Source organism: Rousettus aegyptiacus, unplaced genomic scaffold (genome assembly GCF_014176215.1).
Source record: "Rousettus aegyptiacus isolate mRouAeg1 unplaced genomic scaffold, mRouAeg1.p scaffold_m13_p_1, whole genome shotgun sequence".
Lineage (NCBI taxonomy): Eukaryota > Metazoa > Chordata > Mammalia > Chiroptera > Pteropodidae > Rousettus > Rousettus aegyptiacus.
In genome coordinates this window covers 45,245,237-45,260,629 of record NW_023416284.1, presented here as the reverse complement: position 1 = coordinate 45,260,629, position 15,393 = coordinate 45,245,237, and the positions used below count along the sequence as shown (strand labels likewise).

Here is a 15,393-nt window from a genome sequence, read left to right as displayed (position 1 = left end):
TAAACATAAGAGTATTAAAGACAATTTGATAATAAAATATAATAATGAGTTTTAATATATTTTTAAACTGTTTTATGATATCAGATTAATGTAGTTTTTGAAGCATAGCAATTAAAGGTTTTTTTAAAAGTAATTTTCTTAGTTTTCTTTCCATGACTTTCTATGTGTTACATCATAAAAAGGGCACTGAGATGTATATTTTAAAATTATTTCTAGTAAATGTATAAACTTCATATTGTTTTTAATTGCTTCAGAAGTAAATTTGGATAATTTTTTTGTTATTATTATTTTTTCTTTTGAAAATGCTTACAGGAAAGTAAGTAAAAATAAAATGTGGTCCTATGTATTTTTACTATTTCAAAAAGCACAAGAACTCCAATATAAGATGAGTGTAACTTTCTAAAGCTAGAATGAGCTGTTTTAAGGCTTATGGAGTTCATAAAATGGTAACTATATGCAGCCTTCCATTTAAGGAGTTTCTTCTCTGCTTTTTGGGTATGGGCAGGACACAGCTCACCCAACCTCACCCAAGCCTGACATAAAAAACCACTCACCACTGGTGATGGCGAAAGTGCAATGTTGCCTATTGATGCCTTCAGTTCATCTACAGTTGCAGCATTCTTAAGAATGTCTTTAGATTGCAACGGCTTAATCTTGATATTAAATTTCTTGTGTGATTCTTCTTCCTCTTCTGATTCACTCGAAGAATAAAAGTGCTTTCCTTTGGTAGGTAGAACACAGTTAAAGATACATAACTCTTTTTTTTCTACTGGGAGGCAATGATGAGTATAAGACAAGAGTGATTGCTCGTAGGGGCAGCAACAGTATCCTTAAGATGGCAGAAAATCAAAGCAAAACAAACAAAAGAGTAAATCAGGAAATTAGAATTTATTCACCTTTCCTTGGAACATGATTAAAGATGGTGAACTTCAAGAAGCAGTAGTTATAAAATCCTACATTTTTTGTTGCAAGTTGTCCATTTGGTGTGCCACACTCAATACACATGCCGATGGGCCCACATGAGCTTACTTGTCTACGGAGAGAGGAAAGCCATGCCAATGGATGGACTCATGGTGAGTTTTAAGTGCTTCGGAATGTGACCTGTTCTACCCAGAGATGATTTGTAGGGAAAGCACAAGTAACAGCTATTTTTCCGGTTATGATAAATGACATTGTCATATTAGGTTTTAGAAGGCAACCCAGTACCCACAATTTACACAATTGTTTTTCAGCACATTTTTCCTTTTCTCCTCTCTCTTTTCTATGAATAGATCAAGGCAAAATGCCTGCTTGTTAGAGATCAGGCTGTTCTCTGTGCTGTTTATTCATCTCTAATATTAGGGACAACAAAACTTGGGAAGCTTGGGTTATTTCAGCACCTTTTCAAAACATGAATTTATCATACTGTTTTATTAGAGAAAAATAAACATTAAAATAAAAAAATAATAATAAAGAAAGGATATAGCCAGGTTCCTCAGGTCTGATGCTGTAGCCTTCTTCATCCAGCTCAGGTGAGTTCTATAAAACACAAGTATATATTATGCAATTAGTAATCTGACAATAATGAAGAAATTATTCATTTTCCTTCTAGAGCCTGCTACTTAAGAATATAAATATGTCTCTTATTTTTGGAGGTGAGAATTTTAACTTTTGGAAGTGAATGCTGAGAGGTATATATTCACATACATACTCAAGCATATTTGAGAGTCTTATTGGGAAAACAAACAAATTAAGGATCAACAACTATTAATGAAAAAATACATTAAAAGATAATTTATTACGCATTTCCTGTAAGCCAAGAACTGTGTTAAGCAGCATGGATGCCCAATTTGCAACTTGCAAATGGCCTACTCGCAACATGGGGGGATACAAATAAAAAGTATTTGTTCTTTGGAAAATTAAAATGTATTTTGGTAGACAAAAAAAAATTTTTTTAAAATCTCACCAAAATACAAAACACAAGACATCAGTGATAGGAGTTTAAAGGATGATGAAATTATTGATGTTTGAAAGAATCAGGGGGATATGAATATGCCTTTTGGGATAGATGGGGAGGAGAGAGCCTTTATTGAGATTCCAAGGCAGAAATGGACAATATGAATCATACAGGGGAAGAGAGAGGCAAGAATATAGATGACATGACTGGAAAGGGAGCTGAACAGTGGAGGACCATCTAAAATAAGACCATGTTGGCCAACATGCTGAGGCAAGAATTCAGACTTGATTTAGATCTGCAGCTTCTTGATTAGAGTAAGACATGCTGAAGGCAGCATCCTAAGGCATTTTGAAAGTATGCTTCAAGATAGACTGGAGGCAGAAGAAAATGGGGAAAAAAAACCATTACTAATTCAAAGTAACTTGCATTATTCAGGTAGGATTTGCTAAGAATGTGGACCAAGTTATTCTTGTTAACAGGTTTATCTTAGGCAAAAAAGGAGCTAGAAAGCTTCAAGAAAACTCCAAGATTTCTATGCTTAAATTCTGGGAGACTGCTGGTACTCCTTGCTGAACTAATTGTAACAGCAGACAGCTAATGTTTTTTAGAAATAAGATGAGAAAGATAAAAGACAGTTTGCATGATTGAAAATAATTATCATATTTCAGTTGCTACTATATAGTAAGTATTGTGACCCATACTTTATTTCATTGAAACTTTATAACAATTGTACATGGAAAGAATTATCCCACGCACCAAGGAAACTAAAAGAAATCAGGTGTCATTTCTCAAGGAACCTCACCCTGTAAGTGGCAGATTTGTGCCTTCACCCTGGGTATTTGAGACTATATCCTGCACCTTAGAGGGAAAGAAGGTGAAGAGTTCAAGGGTGATCCTCTTGAAGTTGAGGTTATACACATAGAAATCAAAGGGCAGAGTGGGATTGATAAATTTTAGAGTCACTGAAGCAGAGTCACTGAAGCAGTAAAGGTGCCATGACCATGGGGAGAGAACAGGACCTGAATGCCATGGAAAAGCCACCCTTTATTGAGCATTTATTGTCTCCTTCTTGTCCTTCAATACTCAGAGATACTTTTTTTTTTAAAAAAAATGCAAGTGTATTAAGGTCACTTCCAGCTAAAATCCTGTTTCTGGCATCTCACTGCACTTGGAATAAAGGCCCAGTGGTTCTATGTAGCCCGCAGGCTCATGCCAAACCTAGCTCCTGGCCTTCTCTTTAGCCTCAGGCCTGAGGTTCTCTTCCCTGATCTCCCTTAGTCTCAAGGCCTTCTTCCCATCGTTAACTCTTATTATTCCAATGCTAGAAGTTCTTTCCCATTTCATGATCTCATTTATGCCATTCTCCCTGCCTGGGATGCTCTTCCCTTAATTGTTCAGCCAGTTAACTCCTACTTATACTTCAGACTTTTGCTTAAAGGTCATATCCTCCCTGAAGCTTCCCCTTCTCTTACCTCGCTTGTCCCTGCAAAATGCAGCATGATATAATGTATTAAGAATAAAACCCTTATTACTTAGAGAAAGTAATATCTAATGTATATTTCCAATATCCATTCTTAGGTGACCAAATTAGTTTTTAGGACTAAACGAATTTGAGGAAAGTTATGCTTGGTTTAAACCCTCACATCTTTAACCAGGAATAGCACTAGAATTTAGGGTGTGTGTGCTAGTTGGAGGTAGTAAGCAGTCCTTGATGAGTAATTGGTTTTTTAATGATCGTACTTCTTGTTTGCTTAAATTATCACATTTGTACATATTTAAGATTCCTAGAAAATATAATAAAAGTCTTTCTAGGAAAAAAAAGAATTACTTTTCTAAAATCACCCTTTCTCAATATCTAGTGGCTTCCTTTATCATATTATTTATTAGCAATTTGGATTTAGAATAACATAGAGGCTTTCATAGATTCTAGGGAATTGAATTGCTAAAAATATCAAAAAGATCTCAATCCTGGGAAACAAATGTAAGGGAGGACTAGGTAATGAGTTTGGCTGAGTAGAATGTAGGGGTGGGCAACATGAAGAATTTAATCTCTCTTTTCTGTAGATAATGTAGTAATTATACTTTAATGTGGTAAGGATTCAATGGAACTTAATATTATGAGTGACAAAGAGAGTATTCAATAAATATATGTTGGAATCTTAATTTCAAGGTGATGGCGTTAGGAGGTGGGGCCTTTGGCAGGTGACTGGGTCATGAGGGAGGAGATCTCATGACTAGGATTAACACACTTGTAAAAGAGGCCCAGGGTGGTTACAGCCAGACAGTGCCATCTGCTAACAAGAAAGTGGGCCCTCAACCATACACATACCAGACATTCAATCTGTGGGCATCATGATCTTGAACTACCTATCCTCCATTACCGTTAGAAATAAATGTTTGTTGTTTATAAGCCACTTGGTTTGTGGTATTTTTGTTATAACAGTCCAAATGGACCAAGAAATTATAAAAACAAGGCCCAGACATTAATTGAAGTGCCTCCATTCTCAAATCAGCTTAGAAACAGAACTAGCACTGAATCACCTGGAGTTTAATATTTTAAAAAACATTTTTGAGCACATGTTACAGGATAGGCAATCTATTGAAATATTCTACTAATAATTAGCTCATTGAATCCTTGCAACAATGTTACAATATAATGACTGACTTCATTTTTGCTGGCCAGTAAATAACTATCCAAAACCACACACAGCAGATTTGTGGAGAGACTAGGTCTTGAACCCAGATCCAACAGACTCTAGTGCTTTTAAATTCTATACCATGTTAATCGTGCCTGTCACTTTCTGATTCAATGGAGTGTTTCATTTATTTCTATGTCCTATTTAAATATAAGAATGCCTCAACTCATTTTCAAGTTCTGAAATACTTAATAAAGAAAAAGCAATCTTCTGATACTCACATATCTTTCCCAATCAATTTCTGCATAAAATCCATTTGGTGCACCATTGCTTTTCTTCTGTAATAAATTTGAAAATAAATTTAGAAGACAAATATTTGAACGAAATAAAAAGGAACAAAGAACTTTTGACTCTTATCTGTATTTAGCAAGCGCTAACAAAATCCAGGACTGAAAAGACAAATTAGAGCAGCCTATTAAGCAACCACATTGGTGTAACTGAATGGTAAATTGAGTTGCCATGACACTGCATAATAGAGCTTACATACTTATTTTCCAAGACTATAGTACACCTAAGCATAAGGAGATTAACAACTAGTTGTTCAAATTTTTTTCAGTTACTGAAGAATTAGAAGCATCTACATTATAATTTAATCCCCTATACCTTTAGAGGATAAAACTATATGTGTGTGTGTGTGTGTGTGTGTGTGTGTGTATATTTAAATAAAAACATTTTGATTTTTATGTTGCTCTCATATACAATTAGTTGCACAATATCCAAAGAGTATTCATTCAAGATTAATTAATCTTTTAGGTTTTCTAACACTGACTCAATTTTTTCCTAGCCAGTCCCTTGATAGACTATAAAGGAAATCAGCTCTAAGTTAGTTAATTCGCCTTTTAGGTATTAAAAAAAAGTATTAATATTCTTTTCAAGTAGCTTTTCTTATCAAATTATTAAAATAGAATCCGAGTATTAATTGTGAATTTCAGTGATCCATTTGTCCTATGCCTCCATGAGCATCTATTGTTGCAAGATAACTATATGGATTTTGGCATTAATCTCTCTGGATTATCTTAAAGTTCTATTTTAGCACCTACTAGGACCATGATATACAGCCATAAGCACTTTAGCAAGGATGTGGCATCATCCAAAGATGAATTACTAAGATTCTCTATTTTTTGTTTGCAAAGGACGAAAACACAAACTAAGTTGGTAATGAAGGATTCATTCAATAACATTCCTATATATAGCACATATAGCAGTGGTATGTCACTGAGCACTAGCTGATCTCAGAACAACACATCAAATGGTGATACATGAGGCTTGAGGACAGACTTCTAATTCTGCAATCACAAATGAAGGCCACTTGAACTACAACATGAACAGCTAACATTCAATTTGACAAATAGGTAGAAGAAGTAAGCTTTTCATGTTTGCATGTAGGACCACTAGAAAATAAAATTAAAGGTAACCCAGTAACCATCTTCACTGAGTAATCATATTGAATATTGATTGGACATTCTAAGAACTAATAATAGCTTAGTAAGGGTGAATATTGAGTAAAGAATAGATAATATGCTCATGGCCTCTCTCTTCTTATCCACTGCTACTGCACTAGAATTTACAAATGCAAGAACTATGCCAATGCCTCCACAGACCAGCATCCAGGAATATAGCCCCTTACCTGTGCCTCTCTTCCTCTTTTTTCTGCTCCTGACAAGGTTAAAGGTTATATACTTGGACAATGATGTTTTAACCTTTCCACATAATTGCCCTCCCTGAATTAGTGTTTATCGATATTCTTTCGACCTTGAACAAAGGTTGTTTTAAAAACTTGTCACATCAACTCTTATATAGGCTCTAAAGCTACTGTTGAGGACATGGCCCATTACAAAATATACCTACTACTAATAAAAAATCTTTTCCATGAGGAATGGGCATGGTACTTATTTTATTTTTGTCATGTGTGCTTTCTTTTTTAATTCCTACTTTATCAATTTGTTCGCACATGTATTCTTTGCAAAATTCTCCAAATCCTTCTTATATAATAAGTTTAATATACAAGCTTAACTTATAATAGTAGGAATCAGATGAACTAAGTCGATCTCAAAGAACTAAACTCATAAATTTCGTGGTTAGTGTAGCACTACTATTAATAGACCTTTAGTTCTTAAACAACTCTTTAATGCAAAGGATTGTTTTCTGAAAACCAAAGAGATTAGGTAAATTACTGAGTTTAAAATTTTCAAAGTTTCACAGTTTTTCCCCATGATAGTTTCATCTCCATAACCAAAGCCCTTCAAAATCAAAATAGTTGATATGGTCAGCTAAACAAATGTGCGCATGTGTGCGCGTGTGTGCGCGCGCGCGTGTGTGTGTGTGCGTGTGTGTTTCCTGCAACATATATCTTATATTATGTATTAAAAAGTTCCTGAACTTTATGAATTTTCTAGATTTGAGATAAGTGAAAATTTCCCAGCTTCCATGGAAACCAATGAAAGGCAGAGATGAAGAGAAAGCAAAACTTATAAAAAGAAATTTTCTTTTAAAGTAAGAACATTCTAAACACAAATGCTAAACACAAACAACAAATAACAATACATTCTTTTGGGCAGATATTCAAAATACATTCATACACACATATGTACACAGCTTTGTTAAAGAAATTAGCAATTTGGCGTCATTCACACTAATGAATTCTTACAAATATATTTAGTTTCCCAAGTGGAAATTATCAAGTAAAGCTAGTCAGGGCCTGGCTGAAGTTGTTCTGGTCAAACCCCAAGAAAGAAACAATGCTCCTGGTTTAACCACTTATGCAAGGTGCAGCTAACGGTGTTAATGGTGAAGTTATGGCTCCATTGATTTTCAATTGGAAAACTTTGAAGAAGCAAGGAGTAAGTTAAGTGGGAAAATATTATGGTTTACTAGTACAAACAATATTGGCTAGTTACCAACATGTAAACAGTGATTTTTCTTTTGGAGTTAGAGTTATACATTATTTTACTTTTACCTTTTTAGTGTTTTCTAAAATTCTACACTTTGCATAATTAACTTTTATAATTTGAACATATGACTGTTATTTAAAGATAACTGAGGTTCACAGAAATGTTCATCTTGTTTTAATAGGTATTTTACTTTGGTCAGGCTTATTATCTCTTCTCAGATAATATGATGCATTAAATCAATAAATGTAATAACAATTGTATTTAATTATACATTCATTAAAGTTCTCAGTGTCAACTGGGAATGATCCTGTTTTCCAAGGTCATCTCATGGCCACGTGTTAAATACATAGGATGTACTCCCTAAGTATTGTCTTTTGCCACTGAGGTAGGCTCAACTCACTTTGTAAATAATCCTATAGAACAGCATTGTCCAATAGAACTGTCTGTGAAGATGGAAATGTTCTATATGTTTGCTGTCTAATATAGTAGCCACAAGCTACAAGTGTCTTTGGGATACCTGAAATGTGGCAGTGTGAGTGAGAAACTGAATTTTAAATAGCTACATTTGTCTACCATACTGAACAACACAGCTAGAGTTGTTGCATAGCCTGGGCCAAGATCAGCATCCCTGACTCAACATCCTTTGGTCAATTACATTGGTTCCCACAAGCCAAGATCTTGCTAAATTCCTGGTATTACTGAGCTAATGCTTATTCTAACAAATGATTACTCAATTTGTGTTGGTCATGCTTGTATTAGATCCAAAGAGTTCTTATAAATAGCAGATTCTTTTTAAAATCTTAACACCTTTCCTTTGTCTAAGACAAAGGAAACACACATCTTTTATGCCTGATTACTCTTTAAAAGCATATTTAGGTATAAGTTTATATGGTTAATTTAAAAATTGGCCCCACATATTAAAAAAATAATTTGGAAAATCTAAAAAAGTCTTCTTACATGAAGTACATAAATGCTCCTGCTTTTTCTGTTTCGAACTGGGATTTTACTCACTGTTTCTACAACCCTTTGGAAATTTTAAACTAAAATCTGTTTCCTTACCGAAACTTTTTTTCCTCCTTCACGCGCACACTCTGCTTTGCTATTGTAGGGTGGTTCATGTGGGCTGGGCTGCTGGAATTGATTGTTTTCATGTAGAAAAAGTTGTTAAAGGATCTGTTTTTTCTTCAAGACACATATAAAGAATCACATGGAGTCAGCAAACATACCATAGAAGAAACAATTTCTAGGCCAAATCGTAGGGCCTACCAATCTTGGCAGGGTCCCCTAAACATAGAGTGGACTTTGGGGCCCATAATGAGGCTCTATTCAGCAGGCCAGTGTAGCTAGGTCAGGAGAAGAAGGGAGGAGAAAGATACACCCTAGGCATTTGGAATTATGTGGATCTAGTCCTCATTCAGCCAGACTTAATTTACATGAGAACAGACTCCAGGACACACTAAGAGAGACTGAATAAAAATGATTATATTTCTAATCAAAGTATGAAAAGTCTAGATCTCTGGATCAAAGCCTTCCTGGGGGTCATAAAACATATAGTGCACATAGCTGACAGCCCCAGACCTGGGCCCTTTCCTGTACACCTCTTCTTGTACACCTGTTCCTGCATACTTGCTCGGGGTGAGCAGAGACCATGCCCCCATTCTACATGTAGCTAGAAATCTGAAGTGGGAAAAAGTTAAAGTGTATCCTGCACGAATTAGAGTTTGTCTCTGGGTTAGAATGCATCATCATACACAGTGCCTGAAGTATCAGACACCATGACAGACAGCTCTTCAGGTGATGAGTACATTCAGTAAGATGGGGGCAAGGCAAGCCCACTTTCACACATGGAGCCCTGCCCTGAAGCCTGTGTAGACTAACCTCAAAAGCGCTGTCACCAGAAATGGGCTTCACTGAATTTTGAGAAACTGAAATTAAATAAGATTCAGTACACTAAATCTATCGTGTAGCCCTGTGTTGACAAAATCACTTATAAGCGTTAAGTGGGTGCACCCCAACCTATAGTTTGTAGAACTATATTAATGAAACCATAAATTTCAAAAGACAATGACTTGGAAGCTAAATCAGCTATGTAAACATGGACTGAGTACACAGACATAAGATCTTAAAAAATTAGTCTGAATTTGAATGAAAATCAGGTTGGGATCTCTAAGGACTGAATGCAAACAGATACTTGACCCCCTATAGAACTGCTGTAATAAGGAATTCTCAAATTCTGTGACCATAGTTAGTGGGGGGAATTTGGGAAACATTTTTAGATAGTAAAACTAGCAGCTGGATGATAATTTCCAGTTACCTACGAAGCTCTACACAATGTTTCTGAGAACATGCATTTATTTTGAATGAAACTTTTTTCAAATAGGTCTGCATTATTTCCTAAGAAACGGAAATTAAATAATTCTCCTTTCCTAATAATTGCGACTAGTGATATTTATGGCATTTCCAGTTAAGGAACAAAAATGGCACAACTGCTCATAAGTAACTTCAAATCACTTGGAATAGTAATAATAGAGGAGGACTCGGGGAACTTGGGTAACAGCCCTGAGCTAGAGAGAACAAGTCCACAGAGTCATGGGTAGGCTCATTAATGCAGCACACAGAAAGAGTTGCTCGCTCCATGCCAGTACTCTCCCAGGCATCTGGGTGCATATTCTACCAGGGATTTAAACTGGTGGTCTCTAAAAGAGCAGAGGACACTGAGGTAGCAATGGCGCCTCACAGACAATGAGCAGGTTGCTGTGAGGGGCGTTAGAAAAAGGAAAAAGGACAAGACTGAGGGTAGCAGAAGGAAAGAAGCAAGAAATAGCAATGCAGCCTGGCAGCGGCAGGGAGAGAAAGCAGAGAACAGCTAACAGAACTTGCAGAGGTCAGAACGGAGGAGGCCAGAGAACCCAGGCAGGGGACCCAGACAGAAGCGAAGAGAAAACACAGAAGCAGAGAGTACCTGAGACAGAGTTAACGAGAGGGCTCTGAGCCAGAAGCAAGAGGTGAGGAGAAGCTGAGTCTTCTGGGTCTTTTTTTTCCCCTGCTGAATAGAGCCTTGATTATAGTGTTACCCAATGTCTGATAAATTTCAGTCTATTTTCTTAACATTTCATGGTGAGAACTACATGAATGCAAAAGGAACCCCAAAGCTAAGAACCTCAAGTCAAGTGTGGGAGAAAAACTCCTGCAATAGCTGCATTAACACCCACTTTAGGTATAATATTATAAAAGGTGATTTTTCAAAAAAATATTTTTAACCACCAGGTTTATTTTAGCTCCCACTCCAGCCCAATGAGCCTAATGTAAGTCCATCTTTTTTTTTTTTTTCAGTAACAGCTGTTCTTTTGAACCTTCTGAATAGGCATCTGATTTAGATCTGAAGGCAGTCATTTTAGAAGTTGGTGCAGGCTCCCATAAGCGCGACTCGGATAAATCTGAGCCAGCGCACCACAGACGTCTTTGAAAATCGAGAAATCTGGCGGCTAACAAGGAGTCAGAGTTACTGTTAAATCTAAACCCAGTGGACATATTTTCCTCTTTCAAGCTATAAATTTAGGCATAAGTGGTTTCAAGACCATTCCCTACTTGTGAATTTAATATAGAAAATGTATCTGCAGCTCAACTAAGAAAAGGGAAAAGCTTCCTTCAGTTTTATTGGATCTCAGCTACATTATGACTTTGTGGCCTCTGTTGGAGAAAAACAGTCTCACATAATGAGCTTTTATATCACTAAATTGGAAATGAAATAACAGTTGATGGAAGCAGCCCATGCAGGAACTGTCTGGCTTTTGACCCACCACCATATTAATGACTAGTTTGCTCGCCTGATCTGGGGCAGGGTTTTAGGTGAACGCAATAAATAAGTTTACTTGACTAAAACTACATTTATTTCCCATGCAATTACTACAGAAAATTACAAAAGTGAGAGTTCCGAAAAGCATTTAAGCTACTTTTTCCCTATAGAAAAAATAGAAATGGGACTTTAAGAAACTTAAACATAGCATATATTGACATGCAAACCTACTAAAAATGGTCATTTGAATACTTACAATTCCATCTCTATCGGGTGAACCTCTGTAACAAAAAAGAAATGGGTAGCTATTAGGAAAACGAATCATTCTTGCTATATAGACTAAAGTGCGAGAAAAAGAAACATTAACCACCTCTCTCCCTCTCTCCCTTGTTCCCACCCCAGAAAATCTGGCTAATGAAAACTGAATCAAAGCAAATTGTTTGTTCGAACAATATTTGAATGTGGGGTGTGTGTATGGGAGGAAGATTCTCATTAAAACCCGAAGTCCAAAAGGCACAAGTTGCTAGGTCTACTTTTGAGAGGAGAGCTCATTAAGTGTCTCGCAGTCTAGCTGGCTCCATTTAAAACTACCACAATGATTGTAAACCAATTTGCTTTCTCTAATCTCCCCTGTGAGTGGTCTCGAATTTCCCCCTATAAGAACGAACTTCTATGGTATTTTTCAACTTAGAGAATCTATATTTTCTTCCATATTTCTTTCTTTTCTTTCTTTCTTTTTTCTTCCTTTTCTTTTCTCTTTTTTAAAATATTTACTCCTCCTTTCATTATTGCAAAGCAGGAAATGAAGGGCATTTCCTGATGAACAGAGTCCAGGGTAGTTAATCCATGGTGGCACTATGCTCCAGTGCTTAGGAGGTAAGACTTTAGAATAGAATGAATCTAAGTGTCCAGACTTATCAGCTCTGTGACCTTGAACACATTACTTAACCTCTGTAAGCCAATTTAAATAAGATAATGCATATAAAAAACATATAGTTCCGGATGCATAGTAAATATTCAAAAATATGATGTCTCTTCACTAGGAACACAAAACTGCCCACTTGCCACCATATTAGATTTTGTAGCAACAGAGGAAGGGTATTATTGTTATTTTGGAAAAGCAGATTGTAAGAGACAGAGGAAGGGAGAAGCAAGAGGGTAGTTACTGTAACTTTATAACTTTCTATTTTAATTCACTCTGTAAGGAGCTAGAAAAATGTTATTCTATTACAACCAAGAAACCAAGTTATGTTTAGATAGGGACCTGTATTATTTGGAAGAAAACCTTAATAAGAGCTTGGGGTGAACTGTGAAATCTTGGGGAGTTTGGTGTGGTTGGAACTATTCTTTAGGAGGTGGGATCAGGTAGAGAAATTATTTATTTCTTCACAAGGTACAGCAGAAATAGAAATAAAGAGAGTTGGTGGGGCATCTTCTGGGCTCCAAGATGTGATCCCCTTCTTTACCAACACCTTTTTCAAAATTAGCAGAATATTCTACTTGGATTATAAAACACTTGATGGGGGTACACCATTTTTTATAACCAGCTCTGGGTCCACGTGGATGCAGGGTGAATCAGTGATACGGGAGCTAGAAGCAGAGAGGACCCTGATGTTGGAAGACCACTGGAGTTGACAGAAATCTTAGGGTCTTAGGTCCTTCCCTGGCTGTAAGAATTAGTTGGTTTAAAAACATGTCATTTAAAATAGAAGGATAGGAAGAATCTTAGCTGATAAAGTTATAATTCATTGAACAAATAGTGAATGCTTATAATGGTCAAGGTACTAGGCTAGGAGATGGGGATAAAAATAATGAAGACATACTCATCATAGAGAGAATGAGACAGGCAAATAAAGCCAGTAGGTTATCATGGCCACAATAAGCCTAGCTTAGTAGGAAAGCACAAAGGAAAGGTACCAACTTACATTCATCAAAACCAGTTTCCTTTTTCATATCTATACACTGCAAAAAACAAACATTTTTTACTAGAATTTCAGCCTCTGCTAAAGGAACTGAGAGAGAGGTGATTGTATCAACTATTGTGTATGATATGTCCGGAGGCACTAATTCTTGTGAGGATGTCTTTGGGGGCATCAAGTAATAGATGTGGAGAAGACAAGGCTCTGAAGATAGGCCTGGCTGTGGTGTTCTCTACTACTGGTCAGATACAAGGGCATATCTTTAGAGGATCTTAAATGAGAGGTTACTTGATGTAATGCATACTGCAGTTATAGAGATGGCATTTAAAATTTTTAAATCAGAAAAGCTGTAATTGTACCTAGCAACGTTGGTGTCCTATTCCAATCCTATGTCTTAATCCATTAATGGAAACAGGGCTGGTGCTTCCTAGTGTAGCAGCAGCAAGCCATGGCTGTTAATAGTACTGGCTATAGCTATATAGTACCAGACTGCCTGGATTCAACCAACCTAGATTTCGTAGTTGCATAATCTTGGTCAAGTCACTTCATTCCTTCGTATCTCAGCTTCCTCATCTACAAAATGGCCATGATAATAGCATATATCTAATAGGACAGTTAGAGGGCTCAAGGATTTAATGTAAGTGAAGAGCTTGAAATTGTGCTAAAACATAGTAAATACTCACTAAATGTTATCTAGAATAAAATTATTAATATAATCTGACCTAGGATGTAAAGTAGAGAGACTTTAGTGGCCCTGAATGCTTGGGCATGTGTTCTCAATTCAACTCTAAACCCCTTACGAAGTCTTATATTTTATTTTTAATTAATTAAATATTTTTGTTTTATTTATTCATTTTAATTAAGTTATTTAATTACCATTGACAGTCAATATTATTTAATATTAGTTTCAGGTTACAGCAAGTGGTTAAGCATTTACATAACTCATAAAGCTATGCCCTTGACTGACCTCGTATCCACCTGGCACTATACGCAGTTATGACAACATTATTGACTACATCCCCTATGCTGTAATTTACAATCCCTTGACTATTTCATAACTACCAATTTATACATCTTAATCCCTCCATCTTTTTTACCAAGTCCCTGAACGATTTAAAAAAATTTTTAACGGCAGACCCACTATATTTACTGATTTTTACTCTAAAACTAATCAACTACCATGGACCCTTTGCCTCTATTTTAAAAAATGCCAGCTACTTCTTACAACTACTGTCTTTTCTCTATTACGCTTTTATTGATCTTGATTATAATTTTGCCTATCTATTCTTTCTTTCTGGGTGATAAAAGCCTATGCACACGATTCCGGCTTTGAGTCTTATTTTCTGGGTAGTTTCAGCAGTTATTTAATCTCTTTCGGCACTGATTTCTCATCTCTAAAACTGAGATATGACTTCTAATCTCATTGACTTACTGTGAGGATTAAAAAGGATATCAGTACATACAACATCGCCTGCAGAGGGCCTGCCACTTAGCACTAGCTCTCTTCGCTCCTCTATCAGGCACTATAATGCTGATTAAATTAGAAAGTTCTGTCCTAACCCTACTGTCTATCTAAGGAGATTCAGTCAGCTGGATTTGGGGCCGATAGCTGCCTTAGCAAGTAGCTTGGACATCCTAAGGGAGTTACAACAGCCCTGAAAACAGTCTGCATCAATGAGGTATCAATGATGGCAAACTCACATAAGCATTACCTGAAGCTGAAGGGCTAGGAAATTGCCAGAGCATTTTCCCAGCCTTTTGCAAGAATGATATATGATGCGATTAGAGAGCAGGGGTTTATGAAAAGCAAAAACGTACACTAAACTGCTAGTCCTTTGACTATCACTGCTAGTGGAACCAATTTGTGACTAATTTGCTATCATGTAAGTATTGGGGGGACACTGAATGATAAGAAGTGGAGAGATGCTTGGGATTCTACAAGCAAATATCTCATCAGAGTTGTTCAGAGAGATATTGGGCACCTACCCAAAGCCCTAAGGAAAACTTCCTTATTTCCATACCTTTAAAAATGGTGATGAAAAAGCAGTGCTTTGGTCACATGCAGATTAACTCAGCCTGCTCTGGGGAGGTTGTTTGACCTCTTTTCCCTTTTGAGGGACCTTTCTGTTCCTTTTTAATTTTCTTCACACACAAG

At 36.4% G+C, this 15,393-nt stretch overlaps 1 protein-coding gene across 23 annotated transcripts in view; it reads right to left on the bottom strand.

Moving 5' to 3' along the window:
* The window catches only part of SGIP1 (SH3GL interacting endocytic adaptor 1), a 181,468-nt gene that overhangs the window by 95,079 nt on the left and 70,996 nt on the right, over positions 1 to 15,393 (bottom strand). For 8 of the 23 annotated variants that reach the window (XM_016120859.2, XM_016120862.2, XM_016120861.2 and 5 more), the window contains exons 3-6: positions 11,576 to 11,600; positions 4,854 to 4,910; positions 1,464 to 1,518; positions 555 to 730 (exon numbers count right to left, since the gene is read on the bottom strand). In XM_016120859.2, coding sequence (XP_015976345.1) covers positions 555 to 730; positions 1,464 to 1,518; positions 4,854 to 4,910; positions 11,576 to 11,600 — 313 coding nt within the window. Of the gene's footprint in view, positions 1 to 554; positions 731 to 1,463; positions 1,519 to 4,853; positions 4,911 to 8,582; positions 8,655 to 10,485; positions 10,570 to 11,575; positions 11,601 to 15,393 lie in introns of all 23 variants that reach the window. The other 15 variants (XM_016120858.2, XM_036234972.1, XM_036234994.1 and 12 more) reach the window with 5 other exon arrangements.